We start from the raw sequence: 25,231 nt of genomic DNA, 5'->3' as shown, positions 1-25,231 counted from the left end.
GAAATATAAAAAATAACACAGGTGGAAAGACTCTGACAGATACAGAAAAACAATACTTTTAGCTAATCTCACTGTGTTTTCCTAACTGTTCCCCAGTTAAGTTACTTAATAAAGCAAGGAAGATGAAGTGGATGAGTGTCTTTGTTGTCACTTCCAATAACAAAGTGCTGAGTGATGCTGACACATCTCTCACTAGTATCTAAATACAATTTCAGTGCTGGCTACAGAATGACATCACATCTGATCACCTGACTCTGTGGTTCCCACACTACCCCCTCACTAGAAACTTTAACCAGGATCTGGAAAAGATGTGTCACAATACATACCCAGAACTTTGCTAAGGCTTTTATTACAGCATCTGGAGACTAAAACAATTCCAGCCCTTTCATCCTTCCTGCAGAAACTAACCAAACATTCTCTGGCACCTCAGGGTAGCAATTAGTTCACCACTAAGGACAATAAGAACACGATCCCAGCCCAGACATTGCTTTTCTGGCTGCATTCAGGCCTGTGAGATAAAATCTCTATGGCCTAAACCAAGTCATTTAATTTCAGGCTATTTTTCTTAAGGTTAGCTGGGCTGAGCTTAACCCTTCCCTTCCAGCATCCTCTTAATATTTATACATTTCATCAGTTCCAATACAGTCCAACATATATGTATATATTTTTTCTATCCAGGAGTTGTTGCATGTTGATACATTTTTAACACAAGCAACTTTTCAAGTATATTTTTAAAACAAGCATCTGTACAAATCAGTTTGATATTCAAATAACATAAAACTCTTTACAAAACTTCCAGCTAGTTATGCTGTCATATGCTACTCATGCACTGTCCTGCTCTCTGTCTGGCATAGCTGTCACTCCCTCACATCATTAGACTAACATCTGAAGACAATTTTAAAAATGCAAGTGTGCTCCACTTTTTGAACCTTTGCTGTGATTTTTAAAAGAGATCCTATGATTTTTAATACTTAGAGGCTGAGATGTAGAAAAGATTGTACATGCCTTTTCTTGTGACCTTAATGTGGTTGTGGACCAGTTTCCGTGTGTTTCAGAAGCATGAATGCAGTTTCTTTTCTTATATTTCTTTATTTTCGTGAGCATGTTGAAGGAGAGTTTTTGCATAGATTGCAGTCAGAAGGGAATTCTAATGCAGTTTTTCCAAGTGCAAAGAGCTGTAGAATTAAGAATTTTAGACAGGAGTTCAGTTTTTGTCCCATGAGGTTTTCTTATCAATGTTACCAGAAGAACATTGTGAAAGAGGAAGTAAACCTGCCTCCCTCAGTTCTTTCCCACAAAATTCAGAGGAGTCAAGTTATACTGCGAGTTTCATAGTTCTTCATTTCCTTAGTGATTTAAGAAAGGTTGTTAAACAGTTTAGAGGCAATTTATCTCATTTTCCTTTTATTCCACCAATATGGTTGCGAGAGTTTAGTTGTATGTTCAGCATGACATAAACATTTTTTCTTAAGTGTAGTTATGACCAGGACGTGATGCAGCAATGTGGCCACTCTGAATCCCTGTGCTGCTCAGAACTGGTAATATCCCATATCAAGTGTACAGTGTTTTTAATTTAACCAAAATGCATTGTACAGATGAAAAAAAAATTGCAGGAACAGCACTTCTGAAGTTAGATATCTTTGTTGGCAGGCACTTTCTTTTTGGTCCAGCTGTTGTAAGTTTTTCTAGTTGTTTCCTTTTGCTTGTTTTGTTGATTGATTCAGCTTTTGATCTGTGTCGCGGTGATGTCATCACTTGTAATCCGTGAGCAGATGTGCAACTGCTGCTATATTTCACAGGATTTGAGTCTGTTGTACACATCTATAAGGATTCTCATGAAATGTATTGAACAATTGAGGCAGCAAGTTGGGTAATAATCAGCCTTTCCAACTAACTGACAGATGGAAGAGCTTTACAACACTGTGTTCAACACACAGCAAGATAGTGGCATGAGTTTGGTATTATTGGACCAGAGACATAGCATTCCAGTTCAGCAAGGGTTACAAAAGAGGCCGAGAGAAAGTCTGTCAGCCCCCTCAAGACCTCGGTAGACAACATTCCTGGAGTGCCGATAACTATGATGGGAGGAGGTTATGAGTCTGGGTGAGTGGTGACATAGGAGTCATGATTTTTCTGAGGGATATAGACAAAACAGTAGTGCAGGGATTACTTTAAGAAAATTTCAAATTTTTCAAAACAAGCATATTAAGTTTCATAAATTACAATTAGAGAATGATTTCTGTAAATGTATTAAATTTCATATTTTATTTAATATGGCACCAAAGGTTTTAAGGACATGGAAGTTTCCCACTGGACTTAGAGAAGATTCCCTACATAAGGAATTACTCCAGACATGGGTGATACACAACCAAATGAGTATGGATTTATTACCAACTGATATCAAAAAATCAGGACAATAATATTAAAGTAGACTTGGTGTTTGAACATTATATGGTGGTTATAAAGTTACTGGTGATATTAGGGAAGAAACAGAGAAGAAATTATGGTGGGACAAAGGTGATTAAAGTAACCATGGAGCATACCCTTACCCAGGTCTACAAGTTAAGGAGGTATTTTGTGGTAGTGAATTAGATGAGTGTATGACTCCTATAGATAATAATGACCATATTCTAGACCCTTAGAATGTATGCCTCTCAGGAGATCTGAGAGGTTGAAAAAGCAGCAGAAGGGGACAAGAATCAATCCCCTGGTACAAGAACATTTGAGGGTACAGAATGGGGTTTTACAAGGTGCCAGAGAGGGAGGAGTGGTAGACACACAAGTTACTGGCCACTAAGTTAATCAGTATTATTACTAACAAATATGGGTGTTTCAGCATTTATAATTACAGTTGTTCAGATGTTTCTAGTGGTCATGTAGATTTGTTTGAAAAAGGTATGACCTACATACCCAATAGAAAGGCTAATTTTGCAACAATGTTGATTGATTTAAAATATTTACACCAGGAAGTTACATTTTCTGTTTTATTTTTTAATAATTTTAAATCTGAGTATAGCAATGAGTTGAAGAATTCAAGTACTTGTAATCCATCTTTACATCGTGTTGTATTGTTGTTTTACAGGTTTCGTAAGTTTGATGTTCGACGTATTTTACATGACCATACCAGACTGCTTATGTTTAATCTCACCAGGGAGAAAATTAAGCTGCTAAGAAACATTTATAGCAGTAAAGCCATTAGGCTAATGAAACTAGATAAGGGTGGTGGTCTGGTGGTTGTGAATACTTTTGATTATAATCTTAAGATAGAGAATTTGTTGATGACTGAGCAGTATGAGGAGATCTCTAGAAACCAATTAAACAGCCTTCAGCAAAGTAGTCTTGTTATACGATTTACTTATACAGGGACAAATTATGGACTCTGAATATACATTTTTGAAAAGTGAGTATCCACATATTCCCAGTATTTGAGGTATTTCAAAAATATATCAAAATAAGTACAATCCACCTTTGCTACCCATTGTTGATGCTAAGTGTTTCAAAACTCACGGTATGGAAAAATGCTAATGTTATGTTAAAAGATGTATTGAGATACAAAAAACATATCTATAAAGATTCTTGAGATTTTTTGAGATGTTTTTCCTAAGAACCTGTTTGCAGATGATCTTTTGTTTTTTACTATAGAAGTTAAAGATCTTTTTTTGTTAGCCCCACAGTACAGGGGTACATTTTTTGTTTTTGAGTATTTAAAAATATTGGGGATTTTGACAGCAATACTATTAGCATCCTAAGGACTTTTATGGTGGTTGTGTTAGAGAATAATTCTATTTTCTTCAAGGGTAGTATTTACAAAGAACAGGGGTAGCTACGACAGTAGTATGTGCCCTACTTTTGCTAATATTGTTATGGCCTACTGGGAACACACTTATATACTCCGTTTGTATTTTGAGAACTGTTAGGCCTTATATGGTCACTTCTTGGGTGACCTAGTTCTATTGTGGAGGGATACAAAAAACTGATGGTATTTTTCAATATATTAACACTACCAGTTTTTAAGATTTAGTATTGAATCTTCTAAATATTTTAAAACATTATATGATGTTAAAATCCAAAAGGATGTTTTGAAGAAGGACTTTATATCTAATGATTACAGAAAACCCACCTACTCCAATGCATTATTGCATTTTAATAGTTGTCATCCTAACCATCAAAGAAAAACCCTTGTAAGAAGTCAGCTGGTCAGATTAGCACAATTCTGACTTGTTTTATAACAAACGTGAAAACCTAGATCAATGTTTACCACTAGGGGCTATCCTGAAAGTTTTCTTGCTTATATTTTTTCAGAGGTGTACACTAAAAGATCTACAGATTTTTAATCCCATCCCCTCAAGAAGGTGAGAGTAGTTGATATAGCAATGTGTCGTAATTGTCTGTTTTATATAGGTAAAACCAAAAGGGTCCTTAAAGATAGAATTTATGAACACGTGTACGAGATCAAAGTGAAAAACCAACACAACACTTTGCGGAGAAATATTCAACAACAAGAAGGGCATGAATTCACTTTTCATGTAGTAGATGTTGTTGAACAATATATGAAGTGGGGAGCATGGAAAATAAAATTAGAAATTAAACAATTACAGTAGCAACTAAAGACATGCTACAGGACCTTATTTTTTAAATGACATGGTATCTTTAAATAGTGTGTTGAAAATGAAATCCATCAATTCTTTTTAATTTGTCAAACTATATATTACTGACCTCGGTGGTACAGTGGTAGCGTTGTTGCCTCACAGCAAGAGGTTTTCCTGTTCGATTCACGGCTGGAGTGCCTTCTGTGTGGAGTCTGCATGTCCCCCCCGTGGTCGAGTGGCCTCCGAAAGACGTGTAAATGGGCGTGCCTTCACTGAAGGTTGGGCATCGAGCTGGCACCTCGGCACCCGTAAAAAATCTACTGCCAATCACTAGCTGACTGGAGTTCTGCTGTGGCGACCCCTAACCAGGAAAAGCCGAAAAGACAAACAAACTGTAAAATGTATTGAATGTGGGTTTTGGGTTCATTTGTAAAGTATGGATAAATTAAACTTTTGTCAATTTAGAGGCATGTGTTATTGAATTTTATACTGATTTTCTGTGTTGTATTATTCATTACTGATTAACCAATTTATGCTTATGTAAAGACAGGGGAGAGATCTTTGTAAGTATATTTAAGATAGAATGTTTTTCTTTCTGATGAACTCCAGTTATTGTTTCAGGGATGAAAGCACTTAGATTGTATATCCAGCGATAATAAATCTGTTTGGTGCTTTTATAATCCTATACTTTGGTATTTTCACAGCATCCTGATTTCTTTGGTATGCCTGACTGTCACTTATGATGCTAGATACCATTGTTGGCAGGAACTGTCGTTTTGGTCAAGCTGGTGTACATTTTTTAACAACTGTACCATGCTAGGGTGGAAGAAAAACTTTCCTTGGAATGGCCTCTCCCAACAAAGAAATGGTCTTGGTCAAGGTCCGGTCCGAGTTGCCAAAATGTTAGTGCTATCATATTAATAATACATGCATATGAATGTCCAATAACTGGTCTATTGACTTAAGAGATGATGGAGGACCCTAAGAAGTCACTGATACCAGTGATTCTGGAGAAGCTGTTTGTATCTATGATAAGGGTAGTAGAAGCTGACCTTATTTATTTGCTTGCCAGCCTGTTTGCTTTATCTTATTCATATTTTTATGATTGGGATGTATAGCTTGGTTGTAGCTCATGATAAATGAAGTCCTTGGTAGAAAAGTTCTGCTGTACACATAAGAAAAGTTGATGCCAACATATTGAAAGAAATGAGCATAGTTAATAAACAAAAATGAACAGTATTGCAACAACATATCTGAAAAATTTTAATATAATAAAAAAAAACCCAGCATGAAAGACATTGAAGCATTATGTGATAGCAACTCTGAAACATTTGGTATTATGGTTAAATTCCATTCATACTACACAGGATGTCATCAGTAATAAATACAACTGGAAAAAGACAATTGGTAATGTATGCATTGAAGGCATGTAATAGATTTAACTGAGATTTTACAAATAGAGCTATGGCAGTGTTTGCACTTCCTGATAGAATAATGGGGTTAATTAGAAAGATATTTGAAGGGTTAGAGACAAGAATCAGGGTTGGATGGTTTCTGTATGAGAAGCTGTGTTTGAACAGAGGAACCAGGCAGTGGTGTTCTCTCTTCCCTTTGTAATTTGCCATATACTTAATGTCCATTGACAAAGAAAGTAAGGGACTCACCCTCCCGCCCAGTTGGTGTCTTGCTCTTATACTTGGTGGCTTTGCAGTTGCCCGCCCCTACTGTAAATCTCATCTGTGACACTCTTCCCAGTCTAGTGTCATTAGCTCATTGCCTTAATATTGCTACAACTCAAGTGCTCTAGGTTGGACTGCATCTGAAGTGTTTGTGTGTTTTAGCTGCTTTTCTGTATATATAGACTTCTCTGTTTCTTTAACTAAATAAGCTCTGCAAAGTTGTTTTATTGCATTCCTGCCTGTATTTCTGAGTTTTTTGCACTTTTAAAGGTTGTTTTTGCTTAGTTTAATGGGTAGGCTACACACTCGTGCGCTAGCCGAATTAAAGCATTTACTGTGTTTCTGTACCTAATTTCTGCTACTTTGTAAAAAAAAAAAAATAAAATAAAATCCTTGTTTCCCGCCTTTACTGAACTAGAATAGTCCAGTCTTCAGGTATTACTGATCTCTGGGCTGTGTCATAGTTCCTGTGTTGCCCATACCCTTATTTGGATAGGAGGAAGCTTCTTTGTTCACCAGTGAGAGTGGGGAGCTCTGAGCAGCCTATCTGTCCCTTGAGGAGTGGTTCCAGCCCTGTGACCTGTAGCTTATTGGCCGTTTTGGGCCATTTTCTATCTCTTTCTAACCCCCTGCTTTAAAGCCAGCTTTAGCGCACTTTTGCGCTTGTAATTTAAAGTTTGTCCTGTTTGTTGCATTTACCTGTTGAGGCTACACACTCAAGTGCGCTAGCCTGTGTTACATATTTATTGCATTTTTCTGCTGTTTGTTGCAAAAAAGAAAAGAAAAAAAAAATTATCCTTGTTTCCCATCTTTCCTGACCTAGAATAATCCAAATACAGGCTTTGCTGTATTCTGGAGTTTTGGAAAGTTCCTGTGTTGCCCATTTCCTTTCTTGGATAAAGGGAGGCTTCTTTGTTTACCAGTGGCAGTGGGGAGCTTGGAGCAGCCTATCTATCCCTGGAGGAGTGTTCCCAGCACAAGAATCTGGTAGTTCCTGTGTTGCCCATTTCCTTTCTTGGATAAAGGGAGGCTTCTTTGTTCACCAGTGGCAGTGGCAAGCTTGGAGCAGCCTATCTATCCCTGGAGGAGTGTTCCCAGCACAAGAATCTGGTAGTCTGTTGCAAAAAAAAAAATGTTATCCTTGTTTCCCATCTTTCCTGACCTAGAGTAGTCCAAATACAGGCTTTGCTGTATTCTGGACTTTTGGGAAGTTCCTGTGTTGCCCATTTCCTTTTTTGGATAAAGGGAGGCTTCTTTGTTCACCAGTGGCAGTGGGGAGCTTGGAGCAGCCTATCTATCCCTGGAGGAGTGTTCCCAGCACAAGAATCTTGTAGTCTATTGGCCGTTTTGGGCCAATTTTTAGCGCTTTCAAGTCCCCTGTATAAAACCCACTTTGACGCGGTTTTTGCACTTGTTACTACTTAGCCAAGCTCCTTGTGGTCCTGCAGAATGGTGCTAGCAGCAGAGAGGCTAAAAGAGCGACTGCTAACCTGATAAAAGTGTTTGTTTTCCTGCTACTACCTGGGTGACTGTCCGATCTAGCTAAACTGCAAGTATTTCTGCTTCTTAAACTGTTTTAAACTGTTTAAAGTTGTTTTTGCACCTGCACTTTTAAAGTTTGTCCTGTTTGTTGCTTTTACCTGTTGAGGCTACACACTCAAGTGCGCTAGCCTGTGTTACATATTTATTGCATTTTCCTGCTGTTTGTTGCAAAAAAAAAAATTATCCCTGTTTCCCGTCTTTCCTGACGTAGAGTAGTCCAAATACAGGCTTTGCTGTATTCTGGACTTTTGGAAAGTTCCTTTGTTGCCCATTTCCTTTCTTAGATAAAGGGAGGCTTCTTTGTTCACCAGTGGCAGTGGGGAGCTTGGAGCAGCCTATCTATCCCTGGAGGAGTGTTCCCAGCACAAGAATCTGGTAGTCTATTGGCCGTTTTGAACCAATTTCTAGCTCTTTCAAGTCCCCCTGTATAAAACCCGCTTTAGCGCGGCTTTGCACAATTTTGCGCATAGCGCAGCATCGGCAGCGCTGCTTAATTGGGTTTAAACCATTCCCGGCTCCACAAAGTCTGCTCTTCACTTTTTCCCTTAGAACTGATCTAGTTCTCATAATAAACACCCTATTCCCACTCTAAAGCCTGGCACTTGCTCAATAAAGCAATTGTATAAGTCAGCACTAAAAAATTAAAAGCACTACTCCCTCACAAACTTCCCTTGAGTACTTTGTTCCCCATTGGCCCTTTTTTCAATTATAAAGGAATTCCCAATACTATTCTGGCATGTCCAAAGGTCAGTTGTCAATCTCCACTCTGGTCCAGCTGGTGAATCTGGGAATCTTGAGGCAATGTTACAACTGCCTCATGTACACAGACAACCCTCTCCTTCTCCCAACAAATTCCAACACATGTGAGAGATGCAACCATATAGCCAAACTGGAGGCTAAGCTCTCTCAGCTCAGTACTGGCGTAACCAGTCAGGAGGAGAAGGAAACCACACTCACTACAATTCCAGTCTCACATAGACCTACCACGACAAAAAACCAAAGACATAAACACACAAAAACATACTCGGAGGCTCTAAATAAAAATCTGCCTAAGTAGCAGATACCTGCAAAGCAGACACCCAAGCAACCGCTACCCCAAAACAAAACACGTGCAACACATAGCTTACAAAGCCAGTGTGCCGAACAGTCACAGCCCTTAAGGCTAAACAACACACCTGATACACTTGTAATAGGTGACTCTATCGTCAGGCACACTGACGTCCCGCTCACCAGGCTGAACAAGGAGAAGGTCATGGTGAGCTGCCTGTCGGGCACTAGGATCCGCCACATAACACAAGCACTCAGGTCACTCCAAGGCAAGTACAAATATGACTCGGTCATTGTCCATGCTGGTGTGAATGACCTGAGATGTACCTCCCTGGACTACATGAAAAGAGACATAGAGGAGCTCTCTGAGCATGTAGCCCAGGCCGGTATGACCCTGACCTTGAGTAGCATCTTACCCTCACCAAGAATGATGCCACAATATGAAGACAAGATAATCAATTTCAACAATTGGCTTAAGTATTGGTGTCATTCAAAGGGGTTCCAATGCCTGTCTGCCTGGGATGACATGCTCGACAAGCCACGATGCTTCGCTAGGGACAGCTTGCACCTGTCACCCCTGGGGTTTTGGATATTGGCAAAGGCTCTTGCCACCCCCATAGTGCCTTTTTTAGGCAAGGCTCAAAAGACAAACCCACCTCCATAGGTATCACAAGGGATAAAAAACTTAAGAGTAATGCTACTCAATGCCAGAAGTCTAAACCTCAAGATGCACGCACTCAAAACTCTCCTTAGCATGGAGAACATCGATATCTGTGCAGTAACAGAAACCTGGTTCAAGGCTCCCGAGAGCACCCCAGAACTACCAGGTTATATCTCATACCATGTTTTTCGGCCCCAAAACTTGGACCGAACCACAAAAGGAGGGGGAGTATCAATATTCGTCAAAGATACCCACACCTCCAGGTTGGTGGCACACCACGAAGCATCAGAGACTATCCATGTGCAACTAACAGTGGGTAAAACTGCCTTCCAGTTTATAGCCTGCTACAGACCACCCTCCCAAACCCAGGAACCCCACTCTGCCTTCCTGACAACACTGGAAAATATGAAGGTCTCTCCAAACACCATTATATTGGGTGACTTCAACTACCCTAACATAGACTGGGAGCATTACTCTAGCTTCAACACCCTAGCCCAAAGGTTCCTAGAATTTATAAACTCAAATGCTATGGAACAACTTGTTGCCACTCCCACAAGAGGGGAAAACATACTGGATCTGATCATCACCAACATGGGGACTCTATGCTCCAGACCAGAAGTGTATCCCTCACTGGTAAGATCAGACCATAAACTAATCTCACTAGATATTCACATCCCGACCCCAGCCCCTGCCCAGAAAACTACAGTGAAAAACTTCTCTAAAGCAAATTTCACACTCCTCAAAACCGAGGTGGAATCCTTCAAAGCCCCCGGGCCTGTGGAAAATACGGCCCAGACCGAAGAATCCTTTATAAACGCATTCTATGAACACCTTCAGGAATGCATGGATCATGCAATCCCAAATAAAACCAAGACCCAATCCTCCAAAGTTAGGCGTCCTGTCTGGTGGACCCCAGCCATAAACAAACTTTACAATAGGAGGAGGAAGCTACTACATGATAGAGCAAAATCCCAAAAAGGGAAGGCATCTCTGATCAGTATTAGCAAAAAACTACGGGCACTCATAAAATCGTCTAAGGCCAGCTTTGAGAGAAAAATTGCACAGGACACTAAGGATAATCACAAGGCTTTCTTTAGTTATGTTAGGAACCTTGGTGGGGATTCCCAGATATGCTCAGAATTAGTCCAAAATGACAAAAAATACACCGAACCCACAGACATTGCCAACATCCTAGCTGACAGGTTCAGCGCAAACTTCTCCCCCCCTTCCCCACCAAAAGGGCAAATATATATCCAAGCAGAATGCTGCCCCCCTGACATCTCAGATGCTCAGGTAAGAGCCGCCCTCTCCAAAGCAAAAAACACAGCATCAATAGGACCAGACGGTGTCCCGGGCTGCATCCTACATGGACTCCAAGAAGAACTAAACCCAAACATAAAACTACTGTTCAATCTCAGCCTTACTACAGGATATGTACCCAAAGAGTGGCGTACAGCAACAGTGGTCCCTCTCCACAAAGGTGGTGCCTCAACGGATCCTGGAAACTATCGCCCCATAAGCTTGACTAGCTTGGTCTGCAAAGCTATGGAAAGGATCATCATGGACCTCATAAATAAAGATATTGGGGACCTACAGACACTGGATCCTACCCAGTTCGGCTTTGTTAAGGCAGATCCTGCCTCTTAAACCTGGTCGATTTCTTTGAAACAGTCACCAAGGCCATTGACGAGGGGAAGGTGGTCCACACAGCATATCTGGACCTTGCAAAAGCCTTCGATACAATACCCCACTCGGGCATTATAGATAAGCTCACCAGCTTAAATATAAAAACCTATGTCACTAGATGGGTTGCAAACTGGCTCAAGGACAGAACCCACATGGTTAGAATTGCTGGAGCTATGTCAGTCTCCAAACCAGTTACAAGTGGCGTCCCACAAGGCTCAGTCCTGGGGCCTCTCTTGTTCGGTATATATTTCTCGAAGGTACAGGCTAACATGGAAGGACTGTGGCTGACCAACTTTGCAGATGACTGCAAACTGGGCGCCATAATACTCTCCATCCAACACAAGCATCCTACAAAAGGGCCTCATAGAAACAGACAACTGGTGCCAGAGCCATGGCCTCAACCTAAATGCCAAAAAGTGTATAGTCATCCCCTTTGGCAAAAACAAAGTGCCCACAAATTACCACATAGGTGGTAATCCATTAAGTACGGAAGAAGTAATTAGGGACCTGGGGACCCAAGTTGATAGCAGTCTCTCATTTGACAACTACGTGGCCAAAGTGGTTAGAAAAACATTTTATATAGCCCACCTAATCATGAAGGGATTCACATCTAGATCAGGGGAGGTCATCGTGCCTCTTTACTCATCCCTCATCAGGCCCATAATTGAGTACAATGCCCCTTTTGGGATGTACCTTACCAGACACCTGCAGCAACTGGAAAAGACCCCAAAAGTACCTCACCAAGAGGATCAAAGGGCTCAAACAGATGCCATATGCTGCCTGGTTAAAGAAACTCCAGCTCTACTCAGTGGCATACCGCCTGCTCAGAGGCGATCTGTGCCTGACTTATAAAGCCATGTCCAACCCGGAATTAATGGACATGCTGCACTTCAGAAAATCCAAATCCCATCGAGCTACGCGCTCGAGAGACTTGAACCTCAGCACTGAAATAAATAGGACATGCTGGAGGGACAGATTCATAACCCAGAGGCTCCCTTCACTCTGGAATAAAATCCCAGTCCAGGTTAGGCAGAGTTCCTCATTGACTCTCTTCAAGAGGAATCTTGATGAGTGGATGGTAGATAGTAGGTTTACCCCGGGTATCACTTCTGTGTCACTGTTAGACAGAGGCACAGTATACTAACCTTGAAAAAGGGCATGGCAAAATTAATTTAAAATGGGTGGCGAAAGCCAAACACACTCTGGCTAGGCTTATAAATGCCCTAGGGCAGCTAGCCTAGTATGAACCTATAAACCTATAACTGGTATGGTACTCAAGAAATATTTGCCTTATTTGCAGGTGATATTTTGTACTTGATGAATCCAGAAAAGGATATTTCAGTGCTTTGAAATATTCTGAGACAGTTTCATGTTTTTCAGGATATAAAATGAATGGGAGAATTTTTATGGAGAGAAAAGAGGATAAGAATTAAGTGGGATACGTTTTCTCCTCTCAGAACAAGGTAGTTTAAGATTACTAGATTTGAAGAGGTAATTTAGAGATACATTGTTAAGGCTCAATGTCCATAGTTCAAGCAGAAGGTTATAAATTAAAGTGGAAAGGAATTGTGATGAAATGGGGTGGGGGGTCAAGAAATGTTAGAGAAGGATTTTGAATGCAGGTCCTTGAATAACAACCATGCAGAACATTATGTACATAAGATAGCAGAAGGAATTCTCAAAACTAAGCAGACGTAAGAATGGAGAAAGGAGATTTTACGAATTGGAATGACTACAAGTAGGAATACAGCAACTAGGCAAGAATGGACTCGAGTTTATTGGAGAAATGAGCAAAGGAACGCAAGTATTGCAAGCAAATAATTGGGGAGGAAAAGGCCATAGAGTAGGATGAGACCAAGCAGACATTTATTTTGGAGGTTGGAGACTGCCTTCCTTAGGGGCTTGATAACAGATTCTAGGCAAAGATAAAGAGATAGGGGAAGTGGTAAATTAAAGACCAGCTCTGGGTGAGTTTATAGTTCAGTCTAGAACAGAAGCTTTGGTTAAAAAAAGATAGTTAATAGGGCATACAAAATAGTTCAGGGTAACTGAGAATCCATCAGAAGGAGTTGGAAAATGAGAATGGAAAGGCAATATACAGAGGACCACGGGAAGATTTTTGTTTGCTCTCAAGTACGCAACAAAAATCTAAAAAGTTTAGAATTTTTCACTTGTTTGCATAGGCAATTTTATACCTCATGTAGACTTCAGAGTGTTTTTCCACAGGTAGGCAGCAATTGTTGGAGGTGTGATGGGAAAGAAAGGGTACCTATGAACATGTTTTTTGGGAATGTAACAAGATGTTGGATTTTAAAAGCTCCCTACAGGGCACTTTGTCGGACATTTTGGGGATCAAATTACTGTAATGAAGGAAGTTATTTGTTTGAACTGGGATGTAGAAAATGAATTGCCTAGACATAGTATGGCTGTAATAAGTTTGATGCTGTTGGCTGCCAAAAAAGCAATTTTCAAAATGGAGATGGAAATCAAAATATAAACTAACTGTAACAGAATTATTGAATGTTATAAAGGAGATAAAAGAATTGCAGGTAGGGAATCTCTAGGGAAGGAACAAGTTACATAGAAATAAATGGAATATGTGGGAGCAATACATGGAGAATAATCAGTAGTAGGAGTGAAATTTCAGGGAAGGCAAGACTTGAGCAATCGGTATAATGTTAAATTGTATAGAGTCAATAAATAAATATATATATAATGCATTTAATGGGAAAAACTTCAGAATTTTCCTGTGTTACCGTGTAATGTGTGTTAGTAAAGGTGTTAATTAAAGGCAATTGGTAGTGCAGAGAAACAAAAAGTGTCTACTAGCATATTCAACATGTTATAGGCACAGCATTGCATGGTGGCGTAATGGTTAAGATATTTGATTTTCAGTTTGCATGTTCTGCCTATTCGTGGGGTTCTTCCCAACTGCCAAAAAATGTTGGAGTACATTGTTGCACATTTCGCATTTCTGACAGTATTTCCAGAGTTTTTAGGCAGCTGGAAGTACTTGAAATTCAGACAAGTTAATGTATTCTCAGTTTGTACAATATAGAGCCAATCTGAGATTATTTGTCTCTTTTTGAATTGGAGGTTGTGTAGTAAGCAGTCTGCTTGGGTTCATTTATACATTCCACAACTAAAACTGCAGTTTGGTTTCCATTTCCTATTAAGAACTTTAACTTTGCTCTTGAATGATGGCCCTGTTTTAATCACTTGCATATTATGATTTGTATTTTACTTAATTTTTTTTTAGACAGTCATAATAGATTTAAATTGCATTGTCTGTGAAGTATATAGCCTTAATCAGAGCTCCAGGCTTTGAGATAGGAAGAACTGTGTTTATATTTAACAAGCTTATCTTTTCATAACAGTTTAGGGCTCCTTGCCAAGATGTTATCATGTCAGGATATCTTATACTGGATTTTTTTCAGGAGGTGAATCCTGGAGAAGCATCGTATAATATTGTAGTCATCTTAGGGTCATGAAGTGCGGAGTGGAACAGTGCTGCTCTATTCACAAATCTATACTATGCTTCATTTTGCCCAAGGTCATATGAGCTTAGTCATATGAGCTTTTATATGGGGAAGCAGCCCCCTCTGATGTTTTGCCTTTGACGTTATTTATTATTGCATAATAGCAAGCAGGAAAATATTTGGTAAGTTTAAGCATCATTACATTTAATTGTTAGTCCCGCTGGTTACACACTTCAAATGATTCTTACTGCATGCTTTTTCTTTTGCCACCCTTTAATCAGAGATGCTCAACTTAGACAGTGCAGTATGGATATGACCTGCACGCTATAGAAAGCAAGTCATAGGTAAGACTGTCTCCTGGGATTTCCAGTAATTGTTTCCTGTATTTCTGTTATGAATGGCCAATTGGATGGCAACTGACCCTGATTTGTTTCTATCTGTTTATGCCTCCAGGAGAAAGTGAGACACTTTCCATTATTTGTGGCTGTTCTAAGATCATAAAGTACATAGTCATGCTAATGGGCGACCCTCTTCTGTTCCCCACTCAGACTTGTTTTGAATACTGCAGTTAGGCTGCCACCTGGAAGCTTAATATTTTATGTTTGTAGCACTTGTGAGTTGATACATTTTTAAACATCTTTATTAAATTATCACTTAAGGCATAGACACACACACACACACACACATTAATAGAAAACAAACCATATTAACATTTTCCCATTTTCATACATTACACATTTCATATGTTTTTTATAACAAATGTCATTCAGTCCAACCTTATATAAATTCTCAATTTCTGTTTTCCCTTAAACCTCACTTCTGATCATTATTCTGATTGTATTGTTCCCACAAATTCCATTTATTTATGTGTAATTTGTTACTTTCCTTCTCTAAAGATACCTGTTTCTGTTCTTTTATGTATTTTTAAATATTCAGTACTTCAAATGCAGTTAATTTATATTTTGATTTCCATTTTCTAGCAATTGCTTTTTGAGCAACCAACAGAATTAAACTTAATTAGGCCTTCCTTTATCTAGGCAATTCAAATCCTGTGTCCCATGTCAAAAAATAATTTCCTTGGATACAGCCATTTGTTCCTCCCATATTTCTGACAGAGTACTTTGTAGGGAATCTTTAAAATCTGCCAACTCATTACACCCCTAAAAGCATGTTCTCATTTACCTCTTTCTTTCCCCATCATATCTCCAACATTTGGTATCTGCTTGAGGAAAAATTCTTTGAAGTCTGCTTATGATATAAAAATACCTGTGCAGACACATCCAAGCAGAAATCCTAAACCTCCTGGACTTTGTTGCATACTTGTGAACTATACATATGCTCTCCCATTGTTCTCTTGTAAATTGCTTTTCCAGTCTCTCTCCCCATTTTTTTTAACCTCCTCTGATAGATTATGTGAGTGTGCAGGCTGTGTTTAATATAAGTACAGAAAATCAGTGAAAATCAGTGAAGTAAGTACCATATTTCCCCGAAAATAAGACCAGGTCTTATACTCCCCCCCCCCCCCGCCAAAATACACGTTAGGGTTTATTATCAGGGGATGCCTTACTTACCCCCCCTGTACAACAATCTACATTTATTTATGTACACAAATCCACATTTATTTGGTACTGTTGTGTTATTGGGCAACAGTTCTAGCTAACACGTTAACAGTTGTGTGGGAATTCTACATAACCAGTTCAACAAACATTTCAGCTTCAGAATATCAACACCTTGGCTTTCACAGTGCAATAGTTCATGCTTAACAGAAAGTGCCGAAAAATCTCAGTACGTGTGTATTAGAGGAGGGGAATAAAACAGGTGAATAACTGCCACTTTTTGAGTGGTGATGCTTTCTTTATTCCTTACGCAAACCGTAACAGAATAATGATGGAAAGTCATAAAAATGAAGTCCGGGAACTAGTGGCCTTACTTTGTAATTACCCCTTGATAATGAAATGTTACCTTAGTACAATAAAGTCAAAAAACTGACAAGAACTTGCTGAAAGCAGAAGCAATCCATTCTGTTGCCCCGATAACAGAAAGGTTATTCAAGTACAGTCATGTCATCTTCTTCTGGAACATTGTCATAAGTCTCCAACCCTCGAATTCTGGCCTGAATTTCTTGTGACTCCATTTCCTGAAGAACCATTGCCCCAATCTGTCATGCCCAGCAATAGAGCTCTCCTTAAATGAGCACTGCTTGTCCATGTAGCCTGCTCGTAGGGGCAACACAGCTGTCAGTGATTTTATTACATGAATTCACCACCCAAGTCACAACCTCTTGCAGGCTAGGCTTCACAAAGTTTCCACACTGATTTCTCTCCATTCTATTTTCACTGTGGTCATTGAGTTCCATGCGCAAATGGTCCTTGAATGGCTTATTTATTGCAATATCAAGAGTCTGAGGATAGACAGTCATTCATGCAGGAATCATTATTTGATCTATTCTTCTCTGTGCAAGAAAGTTCTTCGTGTCTTTAGCGCGGTGAGTGCTGGCTGTATCCCAGACTAGCAGACCTCTTTCACCACCTTGCAAACAAGTGGCAGCATTATAGTGACCCACTTCCTTATAACTGTTTGTGTGCACCAGGCTTTTTCGGTTTCAAGAATGTAAATGCCTGAAACACATTCAGTCTTATCTTTCTTGTCCTTACTAATGATTAGAGGTGGGGGGTTATTTCCATCTAGACGAATTGCCAAAATACAGGTAACACATGCACTTTTTTATTTCCATCTAGACGAATTGCCAAAATACAGGTAACACATGCACTTTTGTAACCAGTGGAGGGAATGTAGATTGATGAGGCACCCCTCTGATCAATTGTTGTTTGAGATCCTTGGCCTGTAAACACCGCAGTTTCTTCCATAGCAATCATGTTGGAGAGCTGGTATTTAGAAAAGTCGATGCCATCAACAAAGGACTTGATGCAAGTGCATGTTTTATAACTTCAGTATCTTCCAGCTTGAACAGTGTTGTCGATCTTCTTAGAGATAGTTCATATCGCTGAAGGAAGCCATCCTTCCAATGTTGTGTTGCTTTGAATTCTTCTGGGGATATTTGTAACTGTGGTGCCATTGCAAGGGCAAATGCTTGAAAATCAGCCGTGCGCACAACCAAAGCCTTTGCTCTCCTGTTAGCAGTCCATTCACAGATGATGTCTTCCAGCTCAGGATATAATGGTTGCTGACCTGATCCACACTTGCACTTCTTAGCATTTCCCTCGTCCACCTGTTGACTGAGGTTATCGTACTCTGCTCACCATTTTCCCGACCATTCAGAGATCCAACATCTTCTCTTTGCAGAAAGCCATCAGATTCTTTCCCTGGGAGTTCTCCTCTATTCCTTTCTTGTATTCAATGGAATAGCTCTTCGTTTGGCACTCATCTTGTCTGGGAGGGGTTAATTGACTTACGAGACAGGAGTGGCAACAAAAATGGTGACAGTTAAGACCCAACCACACCCGTTCATTGTCAAATGCACATATTTTACATGCGTTGTCTGTACTTTTGACTAAAGTACACTTGCCAGTATTTATGGGCCAAGGATCTCAAATGTCAAGTGTGAGTGAGGATTAGGGTTACAGTAAGAATTGTGGATAACTCCCGGGGAAAGAATCTTACGACTTTTTGCAAAGAGAAGAAGTTGGATGTCCAAATGGTCCAAAAATGGCGAGCAGAGTACAATAATCTCAGTCAACAGGTGTCTATAATATTATTATTTTATAATTCAACATGTCCGTCATGTGTTATTGTTAACTGGGGATTATTTTTGGGGTAGGGCTTATATCATGACCACCTTGGAAAACCGTGCTAGGCCTTATTCTCTGATTAGGTCTTATTTACGGAGAAATACGGTATTTTGTTCGTGTCAGTGCTTGAAGTTATCGTTTCACTTTATAGTTCTTAGACATACATTTAGCAGAGTGATTCTGTAGAAACAGGTATAGTGCATGAAGGTTCAATAATATTTTATAACTGCAGTAATTTTATTGAATTTTAGGACCTACTTCTCCATCTGATGACTGGATGTTTGCACCTCTGTTTTTATTCTAGACTCAACACTACTTTCTGGTGTGCTTCATCATGAAGTTCAGCTTGACTGTCTGCACTGTCCTTATTGCGTTTGGATTGACACTCCAGGGATTCTGTTTAAAACCACATACAACTGTGAACTGTTCTTCTATCATGTTTCAGAGGTGAGTTTACAGGTGTGCACAGTGCTAGACTGAATGCAAATTAGTGATATTAATAGCCAAGAGCATTCAGAACAGAAAGCATTAACTGCAAGAGTTGCCACTAGAGTGATAACCATGTCATACAGTCTTGGAGAGTCCTAGCAAAGCCAAGTGCTGAGGTAAATGCGATGGACTAGAACTCCAGGCAAAAAAAAAAGTGATACAGGTGAGCCTGACAAAGTTATGGTCTAGTGACATTTTGTTTGATTGTTGGTGAAGCAGTCAAAGTGGCAACAGTAGTCTGTGTGTTGTAGTAGCAGCCTTATGTTATTCGGTTGGGTGAGTAAGCTGAAGCATGCCAGTGGACGGTGTGTGTATTTCATCAGAAAGGAACAATCTTTTTGTCAGTTCTGCCCCTGGATGTAGGGGCTGTCAAAGGTGTCATAAACAAGAGTGAGCCGAATTTTGCTGGTTTTTATGTTGCTACATATTTTAGTGGATACAGCTGCAGCCTTTGTCAGCATATGATGTGATAGTCCTGGTGACAAAAAATGTAACTCAGAAGCACTGAGACACAAGTGTAATGTAATGGACCACCATCTCCCCTGCAGCTTGATTATATTATTCTTCTGCAGATATATAAAATGGTTAGATGGTGTTTTTCCTTTCCTGGTCTAAAGGAGTAAGCCAGGGAATAACAGTAAAACTGGTAATCTTAAATGCTCCGCAAAAGGTGGCAGGATTAATCCCTGGCTAAATTACCTAGTTTTTTTTTGCATGTTAGTAATTTTTTCAGGGATAGTATGATAGTCATAATTACCAGCAAAATGCCAGTTGTAGTCCTTCAAAGTTATAGGTCCCCTTCTATAACCCAGGAAACCCATAACACATATTTAAGCTTACTTGTACGCACACAACATCCAGCCAAATACCATATTTGTGGGTTACTTTAATTACCCCACTATTAACTGGGAATCCTATATGGCACCAAATGTGCAGGCACAGAAATTCCTGGATTTTGCAAACACAAACTCCTTGGACCAACCAGAGGCACAAATGTGCTAGGCCTGGTTCTCACTAATAAGAGTAAGTGTGTGAACACTCACCCCACCCCCTCAGTGTAATGCCCTCCCTGGTAAGGTCAGACCACAGAATGGTCCCCTTTGAAGTAAAAATAAAACCTGGAAACCCAGTTAGCCCTGGAGTGTTCGGGAACTACTTTAAGCCTGTCGTCCTACTATTAAGTGATAACCTGGTAAAATGTCAAGCCCCCAAACCCTGAGAACACTGCTGACTGACTGGAACTGTTCACAAAACCCCTGTACAAGCATGTTAATAGCCGCATAGAGGCACCTGTACCCACTAGGAATAAGTACAGAACTAACTCATAAAAAACAAGCCACCCTGGTGGAATCACAGCATCAATTAGCTGTGTAATAGAGGAAAGAAAATCACAGCAAAAAGTAGGAGGTGTAGCACCCAGCAGGATAAAAGCACTGTCATCAAACTAAACAAACGGCTTAGAAGGCAAAGTCTACCAAAGCCAAATTTCAGGTAAATTTGTTCTTCCAGGCCAAGGACATCCACAAGTTATTTTTTAGCTATGTCCACAACCTCAAAACCAATACATAATTATGTGCAGAGCTCATTGTTAATGGATTCACCTATACTGAGTCAGAAGATATAGCAAACTTACTGGCTGACAAATTCAGCTCTAACTTTAGCCCCCCTCTGTCCCCCTCAGGAAATACTATCACAATTATCTCATCTTACTATCTCTGGGGAATAAGTCCTCAATGCTCTTTCTAAGGCCAAGAACAGTATTATCGACAGACCTGGATAATATCCCAGCCTGCCTTCTAAATAGCATGAAACATGACCTACTAGGCCATCTGGAATCACACTCTAACAGTAGCCTTCGAACAGGCTTCATGCCTCACAAATAGAGAACAGCAGTTGTCATCCCTCTGCACAGAGGAGGGCCATCTACAAACCATGGGAACTACAGGCCCACAAGTCTCACTAGTCTCATATGCAAAGCCACAGAAAAAATGATCATGGAAGTGATCAGTAATGACATAGGAAACCTCCAGGCACTAGACCCAACCTAATTTGGTTTTGTCAAGGGCAGGTCATATCTATTCAACCTGATGGACATCTTTGAGAGGGTCACCAAGGCAATGGATAAGGGCACTGCCTACCTTGACCTGGCAAAAGCATTTGATACAATACTGCACTCAGACATTGTTGGGAAACTTCAGGAGATTAAGTATAAATTCTTATGTCACTGGTGGATAGGCAGCTGACTCACAGACAGGATCGAAAAAGTTAGAATTGGGAAGTCCATCTCTGCAAAGAGGTCAGTCACCAGCAGAGTCCCTCAGGGACCAGTCCTGGGACCACTCCTGTTCAGCATGTACTTTTCCAAAGTGAAGGCCAGTGTAAGGGAACTTTGGCTGACCAATTTTATAGATTGCAAATTAAGAGCAGTTGTAGAATCTCCCACCAACACTTTTATGTTCTCCAAGAAGGGCTTTCAAAAAATAACTGGTGTCAGAGCCATGGACCAAAACTAAATGCCAACAGATGCATTATAGTATCCTTCAGGAAGTTGTCCACTGATAACTCTCATATTGACAACACACCCCTAAGAGTCAACCCATTAGTCAGGGACTTAGGAAGACATGCAGACAGTAATCTTGCCTTTGACCCTTATGTGTCTAAGGTAGTGAAGAAGTCAGTCTATGTTGTGCAGCTTATAAACAAAGTTATGGTATCTAGGTCCAAGGAGGTCATTGTTCCACTGTGTTTGACATTCATCAGACCTGTCATTAAATACAATTACCCCATTTGATATACACCTAACAAGGCACATTCAACAACTGGAACATCCAGAAAAGTTCCTCACTAAAAGAATACAGGGTGTAGATAATGGGCCCTATTCAGTCCAGATCAAAACCCTATCCCCTGTATTCTGACTACTACAGGCTGTTGAGGGGAGATCTATGCATGACCTACAAGGCATTTTTCTACCACACACTGATGGACCTCCTGCATATCCACAAACCAGCATCAGAGTTACCCATTCTAAGGACTTAAACCTTGCCTGTGATATAAATAGGACCTTCTGGCGAGTCAGGTATGTATCCCAGAGACTGCCCCTTCTCTGGAACAGGCTCCCCATCCACGTGTAGCAGAGTTGCTTCCTACCCCAATTCAAGTGTAACATGGACAGTTGGATGGTGGAAAGGAAATTCACCCCTGGTTTGGCACCTGTGTCATTAATGGACACAGGCAATCTGTAAATGGTTCATCACCCAAGCTTCTGCTTATATTTACCAATGGTACCACAACTTGTCAGAAATTTGGGATGCATGGCTAGGCTTAAAAATGCCCTAGTGGTCATTAGCCTAGTAACATACCTTTGAACCTATGGGGATATTGCATTGTATCATTTATAAAGAAAATTAATTAACACAGCCTCAGCAAAGCAGGGTGATTGCAGCATAGGTGCTACAGAGTGGAAGATCATGATAAAATATAGCATATTGATTAACTTATTTCAAGAATTGTGAATGTGGGCAACACAGGCCAAAGCTGGTTTCTTTGCTCAATACTTGGAAGAAGAGCACAGATAGTTTTCATTTATAGGTTCATAGGTGTTTACTAGGCTAACGACCACAAGGGCCTTTTTAAGCGTAGCCATGCATCCCAAATCTCTGACAAGTTCTGATACCCCTGATAAGTGTAAGCATGGGCCTGGGAGATGAACCATTTACAGGTTACCTCTGTCCATTAGAGACGTAGGTGCCAAACCAGGGATGAATTTTCAGTTTCCCATCCAATTGTCCAAGTTGTACTTGAACTGGGTTAGGAAGAAACTCTGCTTCACATGGATGGGGAGCCTGCTCCATAGTAGGGGTAGTCTCTGGGATACATACATTTTATATGTGTAGTCAGGTAAGACCAGCTTCTTTTCAGGCTTGATCTCAAGTGATCAGCTTGGAATCGTACATTTTGCAAGTTGAAGTCAGGTGCATCATACCTAGGTCTAGATGTTAATATTCATTAGCAGCTCATGTCCAGAGCCTGTGTTATACACTACCAATATCCTTAATGCCATCATGAAACAACAACAGCTGTGTCTACTAAACACCCAATTTAGAAACTAATTTATGTATTGTACATTGCACCCTGCTTGATTAAACATTTCATTGTGCTAGTTCACTAGAATGGTTATTTGCAGTTTTTTCTATGCAATGAGTCTGAACTAGTCTGTTAATTGCTTGCATTTCTGTATTTTTATTTGTGAAATGTTTTGTATTTTAGTCGTGCTGAGTCTGATATTGATCAATATTGATCAATGCACTATCCAGGTAATCAAATATAAAATAAACAGTCATCAGTCAACAGCTTACCTGCTGTCTCAAGTGTAGGCTGCTTTGTAGTACCCAACATGATCTCAGAACTGAGCAACTAGTTCAAACAGCTATCACCAAGTTGGCCATCTGCTTATCCATGTATCTAATCAATGGTTACTGCATTACCTCAGTGCACCATGAGTACTTTAAAAATGTTCAGTACAGTTGTTCACAGTTTGTTCCATCCCTGACTTATGCAAGGGAGTCTTTTTATGTTCTTAATAAGGAGGACTTGCAGCTGGCTTTTTGAAATGACAGAAGCCATGGCATGATGCACACTGTCCTCACTTCTTTTTACTCATGAGAGGCTCAGAAGTTGGCACATTGTTAGCATGTTTGGAGACATCTGTAAGCTTACTGGGCAATCAGCACTTGTACAGTATGCCAGTGAGTTAATCCTTCTGTGCCATGCAGGTGTCTTAAGCACACATGGAGCTTAGCTTGCAGTATGGCACTAGCCCTTTATTTTCTGTCTCAGAGTTGTTAGGCTTATCCTAAATGATAAGAAAATCAATGTTGTGAAATCTGGTAAACTTTTTACATTGCATTTGTCTAATGACACAAGGAGATGATAAGCCCCTCTGTTCTGCTGTTAAGTACACTTTGCATTTTTCTCCCTTCCATCCTTACATTCACTTCTATGTTCTCTACCTGTCCTGATTCCTCTTCAGAACCTTCTACGATAACTTCTCCTTCATCCATAATGGTTGTCCATTCTATGGGTCCAAAACCCACTCTGTAAGGGAAGTACTTGCAAAGATCCAGGGATTAGTCTCTGCAATCTGCTGCTGGTTCTCTGTCATCCTCCTCTCATCCTTTCATTCTGGATGGCCCTTTCACACCCCTCCAAATGTTGTCTTGTACCCAAAGATATGTCTCCCCTATCTCTTATCTTCCCCATTTTCCAGTCTGTGGTCATATACTTTCTCCTCCACCCCACTCATCTTTTTTGGTGTCTTGCCACAGGATTTCTACCAGTAGCTTGAAATCCCTCTCCCTGTTCTGGTTCCAGAACTGCACACAGTGCAAGTGTTGTCTTATTAGGGCCTTGTGAAGCGGAAAAGTTATATTTTTGCTTGGGGCCATACCCAAACATTTTGATTGCTACTTTCACTGTCCTCCTCCCTCTGTTCATGGTTGGTGTAGTCCAGGTGAGATGATCCTACCAACACCCCCTCACCCCTTCCCCTTTTAGGTTTTCATCACAGGATGTAGTGTTACAGCAAAATCCTTATCCATGAGAAAATAACCATAGTTTTGACATTTGTTTCTAGTCTAACTTCCAAAGCTCTTTAGATATCCCTGTAGTTAAACAGTACTGTTTTCCCAGGACATCAGACTGATGTACATGTAAAAGGTGGAGCAGTCTGTACTATTTTCATTTTTTCCCCACAAAAAATGATCATGCAAGTCCATTTGTCTGTAGATTCTTTCCAGTCACTTTGTAAAAAACCAAAACTACCTATTTAGAGAACACTTTTCTTACCATTAAATTGATTGTTTTGTTAAATTTGATTAATCTTAAGTCTTTGAGTTGGATGTTGGTATTTATGAGGTCCATGACAACTCCAGAAAGGTTTACCTGTAAATGCACTGCAGAAGACAAACTCTGCCAAATAATTACTACCTGTAGTGCTTATTTTGCCTCAGCCAGGCCTGTGACATATCCTATGAACACTGTGGCACTTTTTTATTTAATTATTCCATTCACCACCCACACCACAGCTTAGCATGTGCATCCCCCATGCTGTTCGCAGAGTTCCCTATTACTCTTTTCTAGTCAATCCCAGATGGGACCTTTTGCCAACTGGATATCCTGACTTGTCAGGGAGTTTGTCTTCCAGCATTTATTTAGAACTGGAGAAAGGAAACCTATAGGGAGCTGCAAACAAAATCTAACAGTCATTCTTGTTGGGACCATTTAGGGTGCCTACCAGAAGGAGCAGTTTGTG

The 25,231-nt window shown here is 40.2% G+C and overlaps 1 protein-coding gene across 2 annotated transcripts in view; it reads left to right on the top strand.

The window, feature by feature from the left end:
- Positions 1-25,231, top strand: part of TMEM94 (transmembrane protein 94) — a 2,655,014-nt gene that overhangs the window by 2,351,322 nt on the left and 278,461 nt on the right. For both annotated transcript variants that reach the window (XM_044084945.1, XM_044084944.1), the window contains one exon: positions 18,737-18,879. In XM_044084945.1, coding sequence (XP_043940880.1) covers positions 18,737-18,879 — 143 coding nt within the window. The remainder of the gene's footprint in view (positions 1-18,736; positions 18,880-25,231) is intronic.

This window comes from Protopterus annectens, chromosome 10.part0 (genome assembly GCF_019279795.1).
Source record: "Protopterus annectens isolate FY-2018-M chromosome 10.part0, PAN1.0, whole genome shotgun sequence".
NCBI lineage: Eukaryota > Metazoa > Chordata > Ceratodontiformes > Protopteridae > Protopterus > Protopterus annectens.
Note: the sequence above shows the minus strand (reverse complement) of the source record. Positions and strands in the feature narration are given on the sequence as shown.